This window comes from Lethenteron reissneri, chromosome 34 (genome assembly GCF_015708825.2).
Source record: "Lethenteron reissneri isolate LAM-NWPU_2019-01 chromosome 34, ASM1570882v1, whole genome shotgun sequence".
Classification (NCBI taxonomy): Eukaryota; Metazoa; Chordata; class Hyperoartia; order Petromyzontiformes; family Petromyzontidae; genus Lethenteron; species Lethenteron reissneri.
Window position 1 is genome coordinate 798,648 of NC_083812.1, and position 17,461 is coordinate 816,108.

Genomic DNA, 17,461 nt, shown 5'->3' on the forward strand with positions numbered 1-17,461 from the left:
AGAGAGCAAAGTGCGCGTGTGGAGAGGGCGAGGAGGTGCATCGCGAACTCGTCGCCGCGTCCAATCTCGATGAGAAAACAAGCAGGGCTCCTCGATGGAGGCATCGAGGCCGCGTGGGCTCCCGCTCGCCCACGATGGACATTTTACATGGCACTGTGCTCGTGCCGGACGGCCGTGGCCCTAAATAAAATAAATATACGTGTGTACAAAACAAATATTCCGACTCTCTCCGCGAGTCGCGGGTGAACACACTTCTAGCGCGTGTACAGACGTCTCCAGCAGTTAGCTTAGCACCGCGCGCGACGCATCGAGGAACGCGCTGTTTTAAGGCAATTACCGGCGATAGTGAATCAATGGAAGGACGGGCGAGGTATGGGCGACACGGACGAACGCCCAAGCGAAACGTTTAGTTTGGCAGAGACGAGAGCCTCCCCCAGCCCCCCTCCCCAGCTCTGCCTCTCAAAGAGAAGTTGGTTGAGTCTCTGTAAGGAGTCGAGTTCAGGAATGGGACCGCGTCCGCCCCGGGAGGACGTCCACCGGTAAAGTCGGAGCGATGCGACGAGTCCCTCTGCAGGCGCCGGCGCGGATTACTGCATCGCAGGATCGTGACCGCTGGTGGCGTCAGTTTGCGATGGGGGCGGGGCGGGGGGGGTCTTCCTCATTCAGCAGTGGATTGACCAAAGCTGATGACGACGGTGATGGTGGTGGTGATGACGACAGTTCAAGGGGGTCAGATGAATTCTAGAGCTCTTGCCATCGCCACTCGATGCTGCTGCTGCTGCAGCAGCTGAAACTGCTGCTGCTGCAGGTGCCCGTGAGCATGATCGAGGCCTGGGGGGCCACAGAGGGGGCCCCCCGCCGGGGTCGCCCCAGGAGGGGCCGCAGCCGCCGCAGCTCCGTGCGACCCCGCGGAGGTCATCAGCTCGAAGTCGGCGAGCCGCAGAGTCTCGGTCAGCGCCCAGATGTAGTTGTAGGCGAAGCGCAGCGTCTCGATCTTGGTCAGCTTGGACGCGTCACCCCCGGCACCACTGCTGGAGCTGCTGCTGCTGCTGGAGCTGGAGCTGCTGCTGGAGCTGCTGCTGCTGCTGCTGGAGCTGCTGATGGAGGCCAGGTCCTCCGCTTCGCCACCGCATGGCAGCACGCGGCGGAGCGCGTCCAGGGCGTCGTTGAGGTTGTGCATTCGGTTGCGCTCCCGATCGTTGGCCTTGATCCTCCGCGTCCTCTTCACGACCCCCGGAACCGCCGTGAGCCCGACTCCCACGTCGCCTCCTCCCGCTCCGATCCCGCGCCTCCCCTTGCGCACTCTCGCCCTCCCGCGAGGCCGCGCGGCGTCCTCGCGCTCGGGCGTGAGCAGCCTCAGTGGCTCCGAGTCGCAGGCCAAGCCCGGAGAGCACGGGGAGAGTAGCCCGAGCGAGTCGTGCGGGGAGAGGCTCATCGAGCCCCCGCAGAGGCTGCTGCTGCTGCTGCTGTCGTCGTCCGAGCCGCTGCCCAGGCTCGACTCTGCGCGCCCGTAGAGCTTCTCGTAGCCGAAGGTGATGGGAGACATCCTGGGGGGAGAGGACGGGAGATGAGACGTGGGGTCAGCGGCGCGTGGCGGGGGCACAGGCAGGGATGAAGGTGCGTGGCTCGAGCGAGATCTCAGGGAGGGCTACGAGCAGAATCGCGGATAGCTAGAGAGAGAACATGAAGAGCAGAGCATGCATCTCGGAGGCAGGGATGGATCTGGGGCAGGGGCATTTGGCCGGGAGAGAAAAGGATCATGGGTAGAGGGATCTCGATGGGGAATGGGGGTCATGAGAAGAGGGGTCGTGTGGGAAACAAGCGTTTCGAGATTGGGAAGAGGTCTCAGGGAGAGGTCTGTGGAACGAAGTGTGTTGGGAGTGAGAGAGGTAAAGGGATTTGCGAAATACGGAAAGACGCCAGGGGTGAGCGATGCTGCGGCTGCAGTTGCTCAAGGTAAAGACGCAACCAGGAAGTGGACAGCACGCGTCGTGGGAAGAGCGGACGAAAGGCGAGAGACAACATCGCCTCCGGAGTCGAGATCGCGAGAGAAGAGAAGCAGAGAAAGAGAGAGAGAGACAGCGGAAGAGACCGCATCAGAGATCTGACATCACAGAGTTCGCAGACCACTACTGGATGGACTTCAGACAGCCGTGGGAAGTTACATAATGTCAACAACAACAAAACAGGGAGAGGGGTCTCACTGGGACAGGTGTCTCGCGAAGAGAGGGATTTCCTGAGTAGAGGAGAGGGGATCCCACGCACGTAGACGCCGGATCACAGAGCGCGTTGTCTCACTGGGCGAGAGGGCCACGGGGAGACAGAGAGACAGAGAGAGGTGCCGCATGGGAGACGTGGCTGTGAAGGCGGAGAGGTTCTCCACGGGACAGGGGTCTCGCCGCGTCTCTCTCCTCACCTCGGTAGTTGTGCTGCTGCGGCGGCGCTCAAGACGGGGAGTTCAGTCACGTGGATCCAAGATCTCTTATCCTCCTCCGTCTCCTCCTCTCTGTGCGGCACGCGACTCCACCGGGCGCCTTAAATACCCGGGGCGCGCGCGCACGCGAGGCGACAGCATTAGCAGCGGAATCACCGCGCACCCCCCACAGACCCCCCACCAAACCACCCCCCCTCCCGCCCGTCCGCTTCTGCCCATCACTCACAATTCCAAAAACCCACGCCCCCCCCACACTCCCCTACTCCCTGCCCCTCTTTACCCCCCGGCGCGCGCACGCGTGCGCGCGCCACTTCACACGTGCTCGCGGATAACTCATCCCCCCACTACCCCCTCCTCCCCAACTCGCCACCATCCCCGTGGGGTCCCCTTCTCCCCTCCGCAACCCCTCCACTACCCCTGCCATCCCAATCCGTACCCCCCCCCCCCACACACACACCGCCTCCGCCCGATTCGCTCCCCGCTCACTCCCCCATGCACCCCTGTTGTGCCAAATGCTTTATCTTATCAGCATAATAATGTTAGCCTATTGTCGCAGTGCAGGGAGGCGGGGGGAGGGTGGGAGGGTGGGGCGGGGGGACGGGGGGGAGGGGCTGTCCGCCCCGCGCGTGTCTCTAATTAATGGAAGCGCGCGAGCCGCTCCGGGCATCGGGTTTGGGAGCGCGCGCCAAACAAAGCGCGTGACACGCTCTGCTGCCTCCCTATGCCCCTCCCCTCCATCCCCCCGCTCACCCCTCCCTCCCCCACTTCTTCCCCCCCCCCCACATATGTACGCTCACCCCCGAAAACGTCTTCCCAATGCCCTCCCCCGCGGTCCATCCCGGGACAGAAATCTCTCCCCGAACTACACGAACCTGCCACCCTCTCCACTATCACCAGCGCGATCGTCATCAACATCTCCAAGAATACCACCATCATCATCATCACCAGCATCATCACCAGCAGTGGCACAGCGCCATCATCACACCCTATGTCGAGTACGCCACCATCATCAGCATCCCAACCAGCAGCAGCAGAACCGCTTCCCCTACACCACCGCAATCATCATCATCGTAACTATTACCCCTACCACCACCACCACCTACACCACCGCTTCTTGTAAACTACTGTTATCATCACCACCATCACCGCTATCATGAGCAACACGATCACCGCCACCCTGACCACTTCCATCGCCCCCCACCCACTGCCTACAGAGATGCACGGCCCGATCCCAGCTGCCAAACCCAGCAGGCACGCAGCGCGCGTGGTGGTAGGGGTAGGGGTAGGGTGGAGGTAGGGTGGTGGTAGGGGTAGGGTGGAGGTAGGGGTAGGGTGGTGGTAGGGGTAGGGGTATGGTGGTGGTAGGGGTAGGGTGGGGGTAGGGTGGTGGTAGGGGTGGGGTGGTGGTAGGGGTAGGGGTAGGGTGGAGGTAGGGGTAGGGTGGAGGTAGGGGTAGGGTGGTGGTAGGGGTAGGGGTATGGTGGTGGTAGGGGTAGGGTGGGGGTAGGGTGGTGGTAGGGGTAGGGTGGTGGTAGGGGTGGGGTGGTGGTAGGGGTAGGGTGGGTGTAGGGGTAGGGTGGAGGTAGGGGTAGGGTGGAGGTAGGGGTAGGGTGGTGGTAGGGGTAGGGTGGAGGTAGGGGTAGGGTGGAGGTAGGGGTAGGGTGGTGGTAGGGGTAGGGGTATGGTGGTGGTAGGGGTAGGGTGGGGTAGGGTGGTGGTAGGGGTAGGGTGGTGGTAGGGGTGGGGTGGTGGTAGGGGTACGGTGGAGGTAGGGGTAGGGTGGTGGTAGGGGTAGGGTGGGTGTAGGGGTAGGGTGGAGGTAGGGGTAGGGTGGTGGTAGGGGTATGGTGGTGGTAGGGGTAGGGGTAGGGTGGGGTGGTGGTAGGGGTAGGGTGGTGGTAGGGGTGGTGGTAGGCGTAGGGTGGAGGTAGGGGTAGGGTGGTGGTAGGGGTAGGGGTATGGTGGTGGTAGGGGTAGGGTGGGGGTAGGGTGGTGGTAGGGGTAGGGTGGTGGTAGGGGTAGGGTGGAGGTAGGGGTAGGGTGGTGGTAGGGGTAGGGGTGGGGGTAGGGGTAGGCTGGGGTGTTTAGGGTTCCATTGAGGGTTCAGCTTAAGTTCGCCGCTCGTGGAAGTTGATTTCCTGCTCACTTGAGCACTGAGGCGGTGCGCATCTCCTGTTCGCAGCCATACGCTGGTGCAGTAATTCCACATTCATATGGCGGGGGCGAGTCTATTCATTGGACAACCCTTTGTTGACTTACCAACAAAGCAATCCTGACTTTATCGACCTTATCGACCCCGGGTGCGGCGGCCGGAGGATGATGGGCTGAGCCGACCCCCAATCGAGATTTGAACTCGCATCCTTCAGTTGCGAGCAGCGGGCAGCACTCCCGAGCTTAGCGTGAGGGTTCGAGTCCCGGTTAAAGTTAAAGTCGGAGTTCGAGCTGTTACGATTCGGTATTGGGTTCACGTTTCAGTGAGGCTTGGGATTAGAGGTTCGGCTTGAAGTTAAGCTTGGAGTCAGGATGAATATCCGTGTTGGGATAAGCGGATTGAGGTTCGTTTTTGAACTCGGGTTAGTGTTAAACAATGAGAGGTACCCTGAATACCATCAGTGTTGTTCGGCGTTAGGGTGTTAAGGTTATTATTGTGGGTTAGAGTTTTACGTAACGTTAGGGATATTATTTGCGTAATAGGGTTATGGTTCGTTGAGGTGAGATGTTAACTACCTCGCCTGGTATACCTGAGGTCGCAGGTTCGACCCCGACTCTAACGCCTGTATATCTGGAGTTTGTGGTGTCTCTTTCCCCGTGGCCGCGTGGATTTTTCTCTGGGTCCTCCGGTTTTTCCCTCCACATTTAGAATCAACATCACGCATTTAGAGTATTTGACTGCTATAAATTTCCAACGTGATAAGCCACTTCGTTGAGCTATTATTTGTGGCCAGGTCGCTTCTGGACAGAGCTACATAGCTCAGTGGGCCTTACTTAGTAAAAAAAAAGAGTTTAGTTTCATCTGCTACTTTGAAAACTTGGCAGGACCCGCTTAAAAATTAGCCACGAGACCGACTCAGTGAGGCTTTCCTGGGTAGCCACGAGTGATAATAATAAAATAATAGTCGTAAAAAGACCCTTCGCACAGAATGTGAGCATACTGTTGGGGCAAGTGCTGTTAAAGAGCACCTATTAATGCTGGCACAAGGGAAGTGATGTGGCCAGAATCACGCGTTACCACCTTTGTCTCGCCAGTTGCGATTTTACACACCGCACCAGGTACTCATTTGAGGCTGAGTCTACCTAGGGGAGGCCCGAGGTAGGTTCAGACAATGGTCACTGGTGTTAGCCGTGAGCGGGAATGTAGCTCGGGTCGCCGGGTTCGAAGCACATCGCGCTAACCGCTACACCACCGCTCCCCACACACCCGCGTCACACCCACGTGGGCGTGATGCGGGCGCGCGAGACTCGAACGAGGCACGGACGCAGAAGGCGTCGCTCCGTGTGACCGGCCCCGTCGCGCCCTGCCCGGGGTCCCCTGGACGCTGAAGTTCGACCACAGCCCCGGACCCCCGCCCGCCCCAGCTTCCCTACCGCCCCAACCCCCTTCTCACTCCCCCGCCCCTTCGATGCGGCACACCTGGTGGCACACCTGGTGGCACACCTGGTGGCACACCCTGTGTTCTCTCGACGCACACCAATCTAATTGGCAGAATAAATGATACCCACACTTTACCCCACCGCCGGTGACTCCCATGACATATTCCGATTACATTCACGGGGCGAGGGCTGGCGACGTTAATTTAACCATTTCCGAACCGCCGCGACCGGGAATCGATCTGGGACTTTCGAGATTGGACGGCGCGAGAACTCAACGGCTCAGTGGACTTCCAGCTGAGTCCACGGCCTCTCTAAAGCCACGCGCTCTTCCCCCTCCCCCTCTCTCCCTTGCCTCTCCCTTGCCTCTCCCTTGCCTCTCCCTTGCCTCTCCCTTGACTCTCCCTTGCCTCTCCCTTGCCTCTCGCTTATCTCTCGCGGTCCCCGGCGAGCCCCGTGAACGCTGCCCGCGAGGAGCCGGTCGCAGGGGCCGGGCGCATCCCAGCCAGCGCCCCGCGCCCCGCGCCCTGCACAACCCGGCGCCCCGTACAGCCCCGCGCCCTGCACAGCCACGGCGCCTGCCGGTGTAGCCGAGTCGCCCTGTCCCGCGAGGAAGGGAGGGGACCTCCGCAGGGGCGCAACCGCTGTGGGTGCCGTCGGTGTCCGAACACTCCCAGAAACGTCCAAATACGGCCGAGAGAGAGAGAGAGAGGGAGAGAGCGGTGTGGAGAGAGCGCCGGCATTGCTGAGTCTCCCTGCAACGAGGGGACTCGAATGCCGATTGCGCCGAGGGCGGAATCTGTAACTCCACCGTAGCGCACGAGCAGCAGGCTTGGTACGGAGTCAGCAGCGTCGCGGTAGTTTACGTCGATGCGATGATAACACCATCGTAGAGCAAAACTCATGACGACGTGGCTGGAGTGGGGGGGGAGCGAATTGAATGGACGGTTCCCCTAATCTGACCAACAGGCCGTCGGGAACGACTCGGCTTGGAGGGACACCGCGGCCTGCCCGCTCGCCCGCGCGGCCGCGCGCCCGCGCGCCCTCGTTCCGTGACCGGGGCCTCGCGCGCCGCAACCCTCCCGGTGGGAGAGGAGGGAGGGGAAGCGAATCCGGGGTCCTCTGCTCCCCCGTTTCGCTCCGCGCTCAATGCGCACGGCCATATGGTAGCACGAGAGGTTCGCTCATTGTGGCCTTGAATTTGAAACGTGTGCGCTCCTCTCTGTGTCTGCGCCTCTCGCCCTCTCTCTCGATTCACTCCCACCCACGACCACCCCCACTCGTACCGCGCTCGCTTCTTTCTCGTTTTCTTTGCCATTCTCTCGTGTTTTTGTTTTATTTTGTTTTATTGTTATTTGTTTTATTTCTTTGTAAAGCGACACAAAATACAAAAAAGGAACGCGTGCGCGCACGGCACGCGGCGCGGGCACAGGGAGGGGGTGGAGTGGCTCCGCCGAGAGGGGCCAAGGCGGAGCCGGGGACGGCCCCGGCTCAAGTCCGCGAGTTCCACCCCCCCAGAAAGTCTGCATGGCCACTTCAAATGCCCTTCAAACAAAAGCTGGAGAGGCGAAGAAAAACCCCACCTGGCCCGCGCGGTTTCGCTGAAATAATTATAAAGGCGCTTCCGCGACCGCGCAGCGCGCGATGACTCCGTGCGGCACGAGGCGCGGACAGACCCCCCCCCCCCAACCCAACCCCCCAGCCCCCCCCCTTCCCCCCTCGTCCCTTTACCCCCTTGTCCATACCCCTTTCTCGGGCTGCGAGGGGTCAGGTTCACAGCTACCCCCCAGCAGCCGGGCCACCACCACGACCCCCCAGAGCCGCGCGCGCCCCGGGAACAGAATCGGCCCTCGTCGGAGAAGCGCCGCGCAGGGACCCCCGTCGCCCCAGCCCCCTGCGCACCACCCGGAGGTTGCGTTCTCGGGTCCGTACGTGGTCAGGGGGTACTCCCGAGGCGAAAGGCGATGGTGAAGCCCCGAAGGGGGTCTGCGTGGAGCCCCACCACGCGCCGCCAAACACGGGGCGAGGGGGGGGGGCGAGGGGGGAGGGGTTTTGGTGGGGGGCTGCGCCGTGCGCGCGGGACACGAGGTCGCGGTGCACGAAGGGGCCTTCTGGAGTCCGGGGCTTATCGCCCCCTTCGTGTACGGGTTCCGAAAGGGTCCAGGTGTGGAGGCAGACGTTGCCGCGGCCCTTATCTTCGCGGTGGTGGGAGGAGGGGGCGGGTGCCGAGAAGCGTGCGTCTCTAGTGCTCGTGCGCGCCCCTGTGTGTGTGCCCGCCCGTGTGTTGTACGCGTGTGTGTGCCTGTGGGTGTCCGTGTGTGTGTACCCAATCGCTTTTTGTTTGTTGCATGTATTTTATTATGAGCGCCGTTTCAGAGAGAGAGCGAGCGAGCGGGCGAGCGCCATATGGCCCCACTTCGGAGCGAGTGCGCCTTGTGTTCACACACACGCGCACGCACTTCCCATGCGCGCGCGCGGCCATATCAGAGCGAGCGAGCGAGCGCGACACACACAGGACAGACATACACAGGAGACACACGCGCAGATACGTGAACACACATATACCCTGCAGAGACAACTCGAGAGACAGAGTATCACGCAAGGAGAATGACTCACACGCGCGCGCGCGATGCATGCGCACACGCACACTCCGTCGAGCGCGCACAAGCACACAAACGCACAGACAGGAAAAGGCGCGCACATGCACACACAGACACGTACAGACAGACACGCACGTACACACGCGCTCAAACGAGAATAATGGAGAGGCACCAGGAGGAAGAGGAGCAGCGGAGTCGCGCGCTTGGCACGGTCCTGGTGCGAGGGAAATCATTGGGGGCTTCCTGTTCCATTTCCCACCCTTCTCAGCCCCGTTCCATTGGAACCACCTCCGTTTCGTGGGGTCCCGGGGTAGTTGCAGCGCTTGCACACGCGATAGCTGCGCCACTAATGCAATGAGGGATGATGATGATGATGATGCGCACTGCGATGCGCATGGGGCACACTGGGTGAGGCCGCGCCGCGAGCAGCCGTGGCGCGGCTTTTACGCAAAGTTCACTCGCGGACTCGCGCGCGCTCACACGCGAGACAGAGACCCCCTCCCCTCAGCCCTGCTCACCCCACGATCCACACCTCCCGCCTTCCATTGTGTAGCAATAATTTATGATATGTGTCATATATAACGTGTGTAAGCTAAACATAAAACACCAGCATGTACAATGGCTGGCCATCAAACAAAGATGGTAACCGCATCGCGCGCTTTCAGATGCGCTTCTGCGGCCGTCTGGAACGCTTTTCCTTCCGATATCAGGAAGCCATTGGAGCTATGCACTTTTAAATCTAAATCGATACTTTATTTATGACTGCTTCTTGTGTTTAGTTTGTTGTCCTTCCCCCGCACCTCCGATTCGCGCGGTTGGCTCCGTATGAAGTTCAACTTACACACAAAACGCGACTCGCCACGCGACCCACAACAAAGATAAAGATGCCCCGTGTAGCCTTGACAGACTGTTGGTGCAAGTGCTGCCACGGAACACGACGAGGTAGGTGGCCGGCACCACGCACAGCCGCATTTGTCTCCATAGTGGCGATGTTTACACATCACACCAGGTACTCATTTGAGGCTGAGTCGACCTAGGGGAGGATCAGGACCGCTTCAGATATTTGTCACCGGTGTTGGCCGTGAGTGGGAATTGAGCTCGGGGCGCCGAGTTCGTTGCGCAGTGCGCTAACCACAGCGCCACCGTTCTGCCACGTCCACGCACGAACACCCTACAAAGACAAAGATCCCCCATATAGCCTCCACAGACTGTTGGGACAAGTGATGTTAGCGAGTAGCACCTATGAAGGCCGGCACGGTACACGAGAGGGTGGGTGGACAACACCAAGCCCGACCGCCTTTGTCTCCCCAATGGCGATAATTATACACAGCGCACCAGGTACTAATTTTAAGCTGAGTCGACCTAGGGGAGGCCCATGCCCGGCTCAGACGATCATCACTGATGTTGGCCGTGAGCGGGAATCAAACTCCGGTCGCCGGGATCATCGCGCAGCGCTCCCACCGCTACACTGCCGCTCTCCCAACTCACGCACACGCGTAAGATACACACAGATGCACTCACCTCGACTCACATACACACACGCGTAAGATACACACAGACGCACTCACCTCGACTCACATACACACACGCGTAAGATACACACAGACGCACTCACCTCGACTCACATACACACACGCATAAGATACACACAGACGCACTCACCTCGACTCACATACACACACGCGTAAGATACACACAGACGCACTCACCCCGACTCACATACACACACGCGTAAGATACACACAGACGCACTCACCTCGACTCACATACACACACGCGTAAGATACACACAGACGCACTCACCTCGACTCACATACACACACGCGTAAGATACACACAGACGCACTCACCCCGACACACATACACACACGCGTAAGATACACACAGACGCACTCAGGAGCAAACACCCCGACACACATACGCACACGCGCCTAATAAATAGTTAATTTACAACCTACTTAAACACACACGCACACACGCGCTCAAACACTAAATCACACACAGGCGCACGCACAAACACACTGACATACGTACATACGAGTGCGCACTGAATAGTGAATTTACAACCGACGTAAACAAACACACATATAATCACAGGCACACGTAAGAGACAAAGGCACAGATTCCCCGTATAGCCTTAAACAGACTGCTGGGGCAAGTGCTGTTATCGAGCAGCACCTATGAAGGCCGGCACGGCACACGAGGGGGTGGGTGGCCAGCACCACGCACGGCTGCTTTCGACTCCCTAATGGCGATGTTTTTTACGCATCGCACCAGGAACTCATTTGTGGCTAAGTTGACCAAGGGGAGGCCCGGGACTGGTTCAGATAATCGTCGCTGGTGTTGGCCGTGAGCGAGAGTCGGACTCGGGTCGCCGGTTTAGGAGGGGAGCGCGCGAACTGCTACACTACCGCTCCCCACGCACACACGTACACACACACACACACGTACACACACACGCACACACGCACACACACACATACGTACACAAACACGCACGCACACACACACACGTACACAAAACACACGCACACACACACGCACACACGCACGTACACAAACACACACACACGCGCGTACACGAACACACAAACACACACGCACACACGCGCAGGCACGCACACGGACAAACACGCGCACGTGCCTGGCAGGTGCGCCTCGTAACTCGTCCCGCCCCCCCCCCGCGAGATTCTACCCGCAGGTGCTGCCCCCGTGTCCCCGTGTCTTCAGTGTTCCTTACCCCGCACCACTGCACCATCTCGTTCCTCGTGTCACCGCAACCCCTTACACACCCCTTGTGCCACCTGACCATCACACCTGTGTCCCCGTAGCCCTGTGTCCACCTGTCGCGATGTTCCAGTGTCATCCTATCAAGATATCCCCGTCTGCTTGTGTCCCTGCACCCATCGTTGGTACCATTCCCCCTGTGGGCTACCCCCACCTCGCTCCCTCGACCTTTGACTAAAAATAAATGAAATGCTGTCTCCACTCGACTCCTCTCTACGTCCACTCTCCTCCACACCCCCGACTCGACCCCGCTTCTCTCGCCCCTTCGGCCATCGACAGGGCTTCCTGTGGTAGCGCTGTGACCTTGACCTGTACCCTGCCTCTTGTAGTAGTGATGTGACCTTGACCTGTACCCTGCCTCTTGTAGTAGCGCTGTGAACTTGACCTGTACCCTGCCCCTCGTAGTAGCGCTGTGACCTTGACCTGTACCCTGCCCCTTGTAGTAGCGCTGTGAACTTGACCTGTACCCTGCCCCTTGTAGTAGCGCTGTGAACTTGACCCGTACCCTGCCCCTTGTAGTAGTGATGTGACCTTGACCTGTACCCTGCCTCTTGTAGTAGCGCTGTGAACTTGACCTGTACCCTGCCCCTCGTAGTAGCGCTGTGAACTTGACCTGTACCCTGCCCCTTGTAGTAGCGCTGTGAACTTGACCTGTACCTTGACCCTTGTAGTAGCGCTGTGACCTTGACCTGTACCCTGCCCCTTGTAGTAGCGCTGTGAACTTGACCTGTACCCTGCCCCTTGTAGTAGCGCTGTGAACTTGACCTGTACCTTGACCCTTGTAGTAGCGCTGTGACCTTGACCTGTACCCTGCCCCTTGTAGTAGCGCTGTGAACTTGACCTGTACCCTGCCTCTTGTAGTAGCGCTGTGAACTTGACCTGTACCTTGACCCTTGTAGTAGCGCTGTGAACTTGACCCGTACCCTGCATCTTGTAGTAGCGCTGTGACCTTGACTTGTATCCTGACCCTTGTGGTAGCGCTGTGACCTTGACCTGAACTCCGACCTTTGAGGGGAGAGGTCGTGCCACGTGGATATGAGACCTTACACAGAGACCCGTAGACTCATACATAGACCAATAGACTAACGGAGAGACCCGTAGACACACACACAGAGTGAGTTGAGGCTAAACCGGGTTCTCAACTGTAGCGAGTTAATACACTCGAAGTGCATCACATTAAACGTGATGCGTCACTTCAATACGACTTGTGTTAGCCCTGCGTTGTAAACACGTGTGCATTGGTTGCCACGTGACAGGCATCTCCATCGCAGGGCCCGTGAGTCGCTGCAGCGAGAGCCGTGTCGATACGGCGACACATGAGCACGCAGTTTATCCGCTCAGCGTGAACATACTTACTGAGAGCCAATTCTCACCAACCACGAAATACATTCACCTTAATGGCACTCATCTAAACTGAAAATCAAAACCAATCAATCAGCAATCAGCTCGAGATATGTCACCGGTTCACCTGCACGCTCGTCCTGGTCAGTGAGCTCCGTGACGGGGGAGCTGAGGGTTTTGTGAGCGCCTGTTGATGCGAGTTGTAGGCTCCAGCGAAACGTCGTACAATATTGTCAAAATCCTGCGGGCTTTTTAACCTTCATCCTCATCGCGTTTTGCTGAAAACCCAAATCTGTTGGCACATTTGCCGACGCGAAACGTTAATTGAATTGGCTCTGTCGGGTGATGGAGGGTTATAATTAAGAGATTCACATTGCTACCTACACGCGATCTGACCTAATAGAATTGATGATGATGATGAACGACGCTCACGATTACTGCGAGGAGTGTGGACGAGAGGCAAGTTAAGGGATCTCAGAAGAAGTCACGTGACATCATCTTCCAGAAGACGTCCCCTTGCCCACGAGATGATGCGCTGCGCTCTGCGAGAGCTCCAGGCAGGAATGTCTTCGTCTCGTGACAGACTTTGCTAATGGTTTACAAAACATTACATAAACAACTATGGAGCAAGGGCTGGGTTTGCCAGAAGTTGCGAACGTGGCTGCTGTAATTATAGCACTGGCAATGCAGTCCTGTAATCCTGCCTCTGATCCATCCCGGGTTTAACCCGGCTGGATTGTGTGAAAAGCTCGAATATCCTAGGTAGATCTGGGCACAGCTCCATCACCTGTGAGCTCTTCCGGCAGGCGAGGCTGCGTTGGCTAGGTCATGTAGCCCGCATGCCCAGCCATTGCATGCCCAAACAGTTTCTGCTTGGTCGGATAGAGGGGGCTAAATAGGCGCTGTACGGGCTTGGGAATGGATGTACTGATGTGGTACAGGAGGATGTGTAGCCGAGTGGACTTGCTGATGACTGATACCAGCGGTGTCAATATCGGCCTCGTGAAGAACGCGACTGGGCATTTGGAGGCAGTCGCCCTCCAGGAATAACGGAGGACAGAGGAGCGACGCTCACAACAACGAGCGGAGCGCCGGGTGACTAAAACACAGCACGTTGGCATAGTGGGGAGTACAGGTGGTCTATCTGCCAGTCATATCAGTCAGTCAACCCATGGCACCTGGGTCAGTCCCGTCACCTCCTGCCAGAAAGTTGTTTTACACTTCACGTGGCATCAAAGTACACCTAGCCTGACACAAGCGCTGTGGTGACATCACCACGACTTAATGAGGCACGAGTGTTGTTAATAGCGTTGTGTGTGTAAGTCAGGGAGAGTGGTGGCGTTGCGGTTTGAGCATTGCGCTCCGATCCCAGAGTGACTTGAGTCCGGGTCCTGGTATCTCGAACTAACTCGATTAAATGTCGACTCAGCGTTAAATTGGTGCGTCGTGCGCACTATAGACCACCTCCCGATTAGCGCGGTTGTCTACGTACGGTGCGAAAGAAGTTAAAAATCCATACATCAGCCCTTCGGAGACAAAGGTAGTTGGTGGTAGCTCTTGGCCAGAACGACTGTTATATGACGTGGTGGGTGTTTTGTCGTCGTTTGCATGCAGATCCCAATAATAGTCGCCATTCGCCACGTGTTGATGGGTTCCCCATAGGGCAAAGATAAAATCTTTCTCCCGCCCATACACGAGGCTCCAAGAGGCGGGTGACAGTGGTGAGCGTTCATTATGTAATATAACTGATGAATCCTAATATAAACGAAACCGGTCTCCAGTCGTGTGTCTTTGTCTCACTGCTACCCGGTCGGTTGGCAGCATTTTGTCTCAATGTATTGGTGGTTGCGAAGCCTCCGTCAAAATGATCATGGTGCAGTTTTGCTTAACTGGTGGTTGTGTCGCATAAATTATGTGCATGTAATGCACACCTGCAGTTGTGTGTTGTTAAACGGTGTGTGCGTGTATATATATATGTATATATATGTATAGTCCGGAGCGGTAGTGCAGCGACCCGAGGTCGATTCCCGCAGACGGTCAGCATCAGTGACGATTATCTGAACCAGTGCTGGGTTTCCTTAAGTCGACTCAGCCTTAAATTATGTGTAAACATCGCCACTCCGGAGACATAGGCGGTCGTGCCGGCCTTCATAGGTGCTACTCGCTAACAACATTTGCCCCAGCAGTCTGTGAAGGCTGAAGCGGGGGACCTTTGTCTTTGTGCGTGGGTGTCACTCACCCTGGCAGTCTAAGGGATCGCGTGACGACAGGAGGAGGGGATTGGGATCTTTGTCTGAGTACACGCGTGTGTGTGTACACGCGTGTGTGTGTACACGCGCGTGTGTGTACACGCGTGTGTGTGTACACGCGTGTGTGTGTACACGCGCGTGTGTGTACACGTGTGGAGGAAGGGCGCGCTGGGTCCGTGCGGCATATGTGCCCCCCTCCTCCTCCTCCCCAGCCACGCGGGCAAAAGAATCCGGGAAGTCGGATAATTCGATCAGGATTCAATCACCGAAACAGGGGCTAGATGAAGCGCATTTTACAGCCATGAATGGGCTCGCGTGGGGGTAGCTGAGGGTCGCTGTGAGGGGGGCTGGGTGTGTGTGAAAGCTTCCATCGGGGGCTGTGGGAGTGTCGACGAGGAGTGAGCGAGCGAGTGGGTGAGTGGGGGGCGGATGAGTGAGTGGAGGCACGTCACGTGCTCGCTGTCGGAGGGGGAGAGAAAAAAAAGTTTGATGTTTGTCAGGATCCGGCTGAGACCCTCTCTCCTCCTCCTCCTGCTGCTGCTGCTGCTGCCATCCCGAGCCCCCCACCCCCACCGCCCCCCGCGGTTCGGCACGCGTTGGGCGCGCTCCCCCGGGGGTTTAAGGAGAGATCTGAAGACCGTGTCCCCTCCTTCTCTCGCCCTCCCCGCCTCCCCCTCTTACTCCCCCCCCCCACCCTCCTGCCGCCAAACTCCCCCCAGCCACATTCGCTGCCCCGTCGCCCCACACGCGTGCGCTGCGGAGATGCACACATCACTAATCCGATTGTGCTGCTGCCCCCACAGCTATAGCTGCGACAAAAGGAGCGGATAAATAAGGGGCTCATCCCGTCCTGCGGCTCCACACACATGCAAAGACGAAGATCCCCCATATAGCCTCCACAGACTGTTGGGGCAAGTGCTGTTAGCGAGTAGCACCTATGAAGGCCGGCATGGCACACCAGGGAGTGGGTGGCCAGAACCACGCCCGGCCGTCTTTGTTTCCCGAGTGGCGATGCTTACACATTGCACCAGCTACTCATTTGAGGCTGAGTCGATCTCAGGCAGGCCCGGGACCGGTTCAGATGATTGTCACTGGTGCTTGCTGTGGGCGAGACTCTAATTCAGGAGGCTGTGTTTGCCGCGCATCGTGCTAACCGCAGCGCCACCGCTCCCCACACACACAGGCAGGTGCATATGCCCGTGTAAATAGCATTGGTCGCGAAAGCCTCCGTGTTAAACTAACAATCATATTCTCACACATTTACAATATAGGCACACGTAGTCGCGTATAAACTTTTACAGACACATAAGGATATACACACACACACATGCAAAGATAAATTATCCTTCGTATAGCCTTAACAGACTGTTGGGGAAAGTGCTGTTAGCAAGCACCTATTTAGGATGACACGAGGTGGGGGGGGGATCTGTTGCCAGCAACACGCCCGACCGCCTTTGTCTCCATAGTGCCGATGTTTACACACCGCACCAGCCACTCTTTTAAGACGGACTCGACATACACACCATTGATCCGTCCCGAAATCTGTCCACCAACCCCTCCCCCCACCTTGAATCCCCCAACACCCCTCCCCTCCTCCCTTCCCCCGCTCAGCCGCCTCTGATCTCGCCGAGCTGAGAATGGACACCCAGCTGGGCTCAGCAGCATCAGCAGCAGCATCAGCAGCAGCATCAGCAGCATCAGCAGCAGCATCAGCAGCAGCTAAAGTAGCGTTGTCATCACCATTCGGAACACAAACAACAGAATCATAACCATTATCATTATCAACCATAGTTTAGGAGTAGCATCATCATCGGAATCATCATTAGTATCATCATCGGTAGCAGCAACAGAATCATCATCGGTATCATTATTTAGTCTGTGACAAACATTCAGGCATTTAAACAATGAATGTGGTGCCGATGCTGCTGCTGCTGCTGCGCCGTCGGCAGTGGTGCACAAGCACGGTTAACTCAATATTCGTCAATATCACTGCGTGGCTTTAAAGAAAATAGATAGTAGTCGGCGTGTCGTGAATTTCATGAATGTCATTGACGAATGCGTTGAGTTGATGTTATGTTCGCTGTTAGGCAATGCGAGAGATCATCGTGAATATACGCATGGCCTTCAAGCGCCGCAAACAACAAATCTGAGAAAAGACCAATTCCAAAAAACTCGTCCTGTTGCAGAAGCGTGCAGGAACGACCCGGCGGCGCCTCCACTGTTGTGCTGAGAACTGTCGCCCTCTCGCTGATCCACTCGGAGTCACTGGGCTCCAGCCCGGCCCCGGATCTCTACACAACACTGCCAGATGCACCATCAGATAACGCGATGCGCATCACACTCGGAGCACTGAAACGAACACCAACCCCTTGGCCCCCCGTTCCGGCGAACATTCTGCCACCAAATCACCCCAGAGAGAGACATCGTGCGACCCGCGACAAGGGAGATCACACGTTCTTGCC

The 17,461-nt window shown here is 57.7% G+C and overlaps 1 protein-coding gene across 1 annotated transcript in view; it reads right to left on the reverse strand.

The window, feature by feature from the left end:
* LOC133350484 (serine/arginine repetitive matrix protein 2-like) overlaps positions 1–17,461 on the reverse strand; it is a 19,646-nt gene continuing 2,185 nt past the window's right edge. Inside the window, exons 3-6 of the mRNA XM_061564822.1 lie at positions 7,768–7,916; positions 6,433–6,622; positions 2,417–2,534; positions 1–1,547 (exon numbers count right to left, since the gene is read on the reverse strand). Coding sequence (XP_061420806.1) covers positions 731–1,547; positions 2,417–2,534; positions 6,433–6,622; positions 7,768–7,916 — 1,274 coding nt within the window. The 3' untranslated portion in view covers positions 1–730. The remainder of the gene's footprint in view (positions 1,548–2,416; positions 2,535–6,432; positions 6,623–7,767; positions 7,917–17,461) is intronic.